Genomic DNA, 6029 nt, shown 5'->3' on the forward strand with positions numbered 1-6029 from the left:
ATGGATGTGAGCGCCAACATCATCGGCATGTGGTGCACTCGAAACTGGGTTGCTCTCCTCCTCCTCCACCTCTTCCTGGTTCATTCCTCACAGTCTTTGGCTCCAGAAGATCTGGAGGAGCTGGAGGAAATGGCGGTGGAGGTAATAGTTGACAGCTCTCCCTGCAGCGTCACCTGTGGGCTGGGAGTGAAAAGACAAATGCTGTGCTTTCTGAAAAACGACATGAGGTTGGAGAGAGGAGGAGAAGAGGATGGAAAGAAGGTATGATGCAGGCATCTTGTTCATGTTAGTGTTTTACATTGTGTCACGATCATATCCATTTCATATTACATTCATTTCGGGCCAAGTATTCAGTCATCCATCTATCCATCCAACCATCCATCACATTTGCTTTTTTATAGCATGCCATATTCACTTTCATCCAATATGCATGCCTCCTCATAAAAAACCCATTAACTTATATTTGTGCATGCAACAGGATCAGTGCAATTTGTTTACATGCTTCACAGTAACCGGTCTTATTATAGCCTCCTTATGCCGCGTCTCTATTCTGTTACACCTCTGTACATGGATCTGCACTCATCCTCACATTTTTATTTTTTATACTTATTATAATTCGTTTTTTTAAATATTCAACCTTGTACTTATCTCTCCCTTAAATCTGCTCTTCTGCTATGTTGCTGTGTACATGTGTTCATATCATGTGTGTCTGAGAGCAAAGTATCAAGTCAGTGTGCTCATACTTGGCTAATAAACCACCGGACTTGACTCAATACATGACACTTAAATGACCAGTCGTTCTCAAACGTTTTTCTCAGAACAACTCACACACAGTCCAGAGTGATGTGGGTTTCCCCTGTCTGCTTAAAACACACAGACATGTATGAACAGAACGGTTTTGTTTTTGTTTTGTTGTTGGATTTCCCCCCCTTTTTCTCCCCAGTTGTACCTGGCCAATTACCCCACTCTTCTGAGCCATCCCGGTCGCTGCTCCACCCTATCTGCCAATCCGAGGAGGGCTGCAGACTACCACATGCCTCCTCCGGTACATGTGGAGTCACCAGCCACTTCTTTTCACCTGACAGTGAGGAGTTTAGCCAGGGGGACGTAGCGCATGGGAGGATCACGCTATTCCCCCCTCCCTCCTCCGATCAGGTGCCCCGATGGACCAGAGGAGGCGCTAGTGCAGCAACCAGGACACATACTCACATCTGGCTTCCCACCCACAGACACGGCCAATTGTGTCTGTAGGGACACCCGATCAAGCCGGAGGCAACACGGCGATTAGAAGTGGTGATCTCCGTGTTGGCAGGCAACGGAATAGACCGCCATGCTACCCGGACGCCCGAACAGAGAGCTTATTACACACAGCTGATCCTCATTGTCCAGACCCACTCCTCCATTCCCCCAACACTTAACCCCACCCAGCCAGCCACACTGTACTGTTTCTCCACACTCCATTCAATGAAGCTCGCATGTAATTTATTAATTGTTTTTGTCTCATCTTACTGACCCCTGTGGTGATACTGGTGTCTAACCAGTCCACATTGCAGAGGCCCATTCGACATAAAGCAGAGTCATCGGCACCGTCCTTTCAGCATCTTTTCCCACCCTCAACCAAAACAACATGGTTGAACCTGAGTTTTAGTAATTGGTCTTGTAGTATTTATTGGTGAAGGTCTCCTACCAGCTTCTTCTGTTGGCTCTGCTTGTTAGACACAAAAACTTGACTCCTTCTTTAAACTCACTGCTATGTGCCCTCCACTTTCGGCTGATCTGGTGGAAGGTTTTACCAGACGGTAACCATGAAAATGGGACAACTATAAAGGCCTACAGGATTTACATATTTAAAGTTTAGCTAATGGATATTCTTAATTTAGCTACTTCGGCTGACGTTCCTTTGTAAATCTTCAGGGTTGCAGCTTTAAGTCTGTGATTGTGTTGCACCATTCAGGATTATTTCTATATACATCGCTTTCATAAATATTATTTCTTAATCACTTGCATTTGTATGCAAATAGACTAACCCATATATAGGTGCTGTATAAGTCAGTACTGTATACTCATATCTATCAACTATCCTGTAGCCTATATAATCCTTTATCATCTATTTGGGGAAAATCAACATACCCAACTAAAAGTGGTTGTCCGAAATGAAGGACTGCCGGGAGCGTAAAGTGAGGTGCCTGGAAACGTGGCAGTGTGGACTCAAACTGGTCACTGTGATGATGGGAGAAAGACTGGAGATGGACTGTCTGGGAGAAGTCATGGAGGCCATGGGACGCTACTCCTGGAGGTAAGGATGAAGAAGAAAGAACAGGGGAGGGGGCAGGACAGACATGTTTGATTAATTTATCTTATTATTCAGCACATTATACCTTCATTGAAATCACTGTTGTTCTTTTTTGTGATTATTATTATTGTGATTATTATCATTATTACTATATTTCAGAGTGTCATGGCGTTATGCTCGTGGAGTTATCAGCTCTGATGATTCTCTCTTTGCTCGTTGGAAAGCTGCACGACTGGACCAAGTGATTCTGGACCCAGTCAGAGAGGAAGACGCAGGTACACACACACACACACCCCAATGTTTGGAAAAAGTAAGTAGTTGTGTTTCAGGAATTTATCAGTCAATGAAGTGATCATAAACTGTAAATGGACTGCATTTTTACAGCGCTTTTCTCGTCTACGACCCCTCAAAGCACTTTACAGTGTACGCCCCACATTCACACACACATTCATACACTGATGGTGGAGGCTGCCATGCAAGGCACCAACCTGCTCATCAGGGGCAGTTGGGGTTCAGTGTCTTGCTAAAGGACACTTTGACGCACTCTCTGGAGGAATGAACCGATCAGTCATTGAATGAACTGTAGAATCAATCAATCAATCAATCAATCAATCAATCAATCAATCAATCAATCAATCAATCAATCAGTCAGTCAGTCAACCAGGGAAATAAAGTGATCAACTTGTAAATCCTTCTGTCCTGTGTCATTTCCAGGCACGTACCGTTGTGACGTGCAGGACACAGGCTTCCGCAGGGTGAAGCGGGTTTACCAGGGGGTCCTGGTTTTGCCCCGGGGGGTTCTGAATCTGGACTATGCCAGCTCCCTGGCCCGATGGGAGTGGACTGGGCCTCACCAGAACCTGACTACAGCATCAGGCCCGCGCTACCACAGCACAGCCGTCCGCGACATGGTAAGGCTGGGTCCATAACGCTTCCGCAGACTTCTACTCTGAGGGTGCAGGGTTCAAGTGACTTGTTTGGACACAATCTTGATGATTGTGAATTGATTTGCATAGATGTTCCTTTAGTGAGTAGGTATCACATGTGCAAAATAACCCCAGAAAGGATACGTATTCTCAATAAAACACTAGCCGATTAACGTGTTTTATACAGGCTGTGTTTGTCTTTACTTTTAACATTCAAGTTTCCATGAAGTGTAGTTTACATTTTGACTGATGTTGAACGCTCCTTAAGCTTCACACCCATAACCATTCCCTACCTGCGAGTTCCCCTCCTGTTTTTAAAACCAAAGGCAGGATTCCTGCAACAGCCACATCAGTTTGGTCAAGCATGAGGACATCACAGGAAGTTGTCGTTATGCAATTGTATTGTTTATAAGGGTGGGGGTACCTGCAGACAGTTGAGACTGAGGAGGTCACTTAGATGAGTGATGAAACGTTTCTCTCTATAAACGTTGTGTCCAGATGAACTGATTCAACTTTCTGTGATTTCCTTACCTGGATTACTGGACATGCACAAAGACATCTACTTTGACAATGCTGCAAGTCTTCTTCATTTATACATTCATATCTCTCAAAAACAACACTTATGCTGGGCTTTCGGGTGGCATGGCGGTCTATTCCATTGCCTACCAACACCAGGATCGGCGGTTCGAATCCCCATGTTACCTCCACCTTGGTCGGGTGTCCCTACAGACACAATTGGCCGTGTCTGCGGGTGGGAAGCCGGATGTGGGTATGTGTCCCTGGTCGCTGCACTAGCACCTCCTCTGGTCAGACCACCTGTCCGGGGAGGAGGGGGAACTGGGGGAATAGCGTGATCCTCCCACGCGCTATGTTCCCCTGGCGAAACTCCTCACTGTCAGGTGAAAAGAAGCGGCTGGCAACTCCACGTGTATCGGAGGTCGGAGGAGATGTGGTAGTCTGCAGCCCTCCCCAGATCGGCAGAGGGGGTGGAGCAGCGATCGAGACGGCTCGGAAGAGTGGGGAAATTACGAAAAAAAACAAAAACAAAACAATTTGCTGTCAAGTTCCTTGAATTTGCAATCTTAATTGTCAACAAACAGACCTCCCGCTTGGACTCGTAGTTGAAACTCTGTCGTCAAAACTAATCCAACGTCTTGTGGGAGGAATTGTTCATGGCTTTATGGGAAGTGCAATTAAAGGGAAGACACTTCTGTGGAAGTCAATTTGATTCAATCAGCGATGTGGTAAGAACAAATTAAGTCAGACGTTTCCCTGAATCCGACAGATGCTCACCAGCTCCCTCCTGGCAGGAGCACTGGTGAGTTTGATCCTGATGGGTCTGTACTGGGCAGTGCTGAAGAAAGGGAACAGAGAGAGGAGGAGAGAAGAGGTGGAGGAAGGAGGAGTGGGCGGTGGGATCCCCATCATGATGGAAGATGTTGGAGGAGAGGGGCAAGAGGGAACACTCCCGAGCACCTCGAAGGTCACTGAAGACAATGACGTAGAAAGCTGTGACTCCTAATTGTCACTGTGTGAATTCAGAGCAGAGCTGAAAGGCTGGTTTCATGTTCAGGTTGTCCTTCCTGAAAAAATAAAACTTTTAACATGAAGCAGTTGTTAGCTAATTTTTTAGCTGAGGGAAACCCTCTACATTTAAGGTTAAAATTCAACTTTGAAATTTAAAGTTTAATTACTACTACTACTACTGCTGCTATTTTTTTACTGCTACTATCCCTAATAATAATAATGATAATAATAATAATGATAACGATAATAATAATAATGATAATAATAATAACGATAATAATAATAATAAATAATAATAATAATGATGATATCCATCTATCCATTATCCAAACCGCTTTCTCAGCAAACAGAAGAACGTCCCCAGCACGTCCCCTAAAGGTCCTATCCGAACGTCCGATAAATGTCATAGTGTAGGGTTTTTATTACGTCACGGGGACATTATTGCGAGACGTTCAAAGAACGTCCCACAATGACATCCCCGTGACATCCTGGGGATGTCCAGTAGACTGTCCCCTAATGTCCCTGTAACGTCTTCGGGATGTTACAGGGACATCCCACAATAACATCCCCGGGACATCATCAGGACATCTGGAGGACTTTCCGCTAACGTCTCTGTAATGTCTTCGGGACGTTACAGGGATGTCCCACAATAACGTCCCCAGGACATCACTGGGACATCTAGAGGACTTTCCCCTAACGTCCCTGCAATGTTTTCGGGACGTTACAGGGACATCCTGCGATAACGTCCCCATGACGTAATGAAAACCTTACACAATGACATTTATTGGAAGTTCGGAGAGGACATTTAGGGGACGTGCTGGGGACGTTTTTTGTTTGCTGGGTTATCCTGCTCTCAGGGTTGCGGGGAGCCTATCCCAGCAGTCATTGGGTGGCAGGCAGGGTCCAGAGACACCCTGGACAGGCCGCCAGGCCATCACAGGGGGCTTTACAGCAACATAACAACCTGTCCTTAGACCCTCGCATCGGGTAAGGAACAACTCCCTCCAAAAAACCCTTTAACAGGGAGAAAAAATAGGAAGAAACCTCAGGGAGAGCAACAGAGGAGGGATCTCTCTCCCAAGATGGACAATGTGCAATGGATGTTGTGTTGACACAATTTACACAATACAACATTGAAAGAGGATAACATAATAATGATGATAATAATAATAATGATAAACTTTTATAAGTACTTACTATATAATTTTCTAATAAAAGTTTTAAATATGACACACATTCCAGAACAAAGAAACAAAGACAAAGATAGCAAATAAGGACAACAG

At 45.1% G+C, this 6029-nt stretch overlaps 1 protein-coding gene across 1 annotated transcript; it reads left to right on the forward strand.

Moving 5' to 3' along the window:
• tmem81 (transmembrane protein 81) lies at nucleotides 1–4741 on the forward strand. Its single transcript, XM_056299603.1, has 5 exons — nucleotides 1–261; nucleotides 2142–2296; nucleotides 2453–2568; nucleotides 3008–3204; nucleotides 4505–4741. Exons 1-5 carry the CDS (start codon nucleotides 1–3, stop codon nucleotides 4739–4741), a joined length of 966 nt encoding a protein of 321 aa, XP_056155578.1.
• The last annotated feature ends 1288 nt before the right edge of the window (nucleotides 4742–6029 follow it).

This window comes from Lampris incognitus, chromosome 2, assembly GCF_029633865.1.
Source record: "Lampris incognitus isolate fLamInc1 chromosome 2, fLamInc1.hap2, whole genome shotgun sequence".
Classification (NCBI taxonomy): Eukaryota; Metazoa; Chordata; class Actinopteri; order Lampriformes; family Lampridae; genus Lampris; species Lampris incognitus.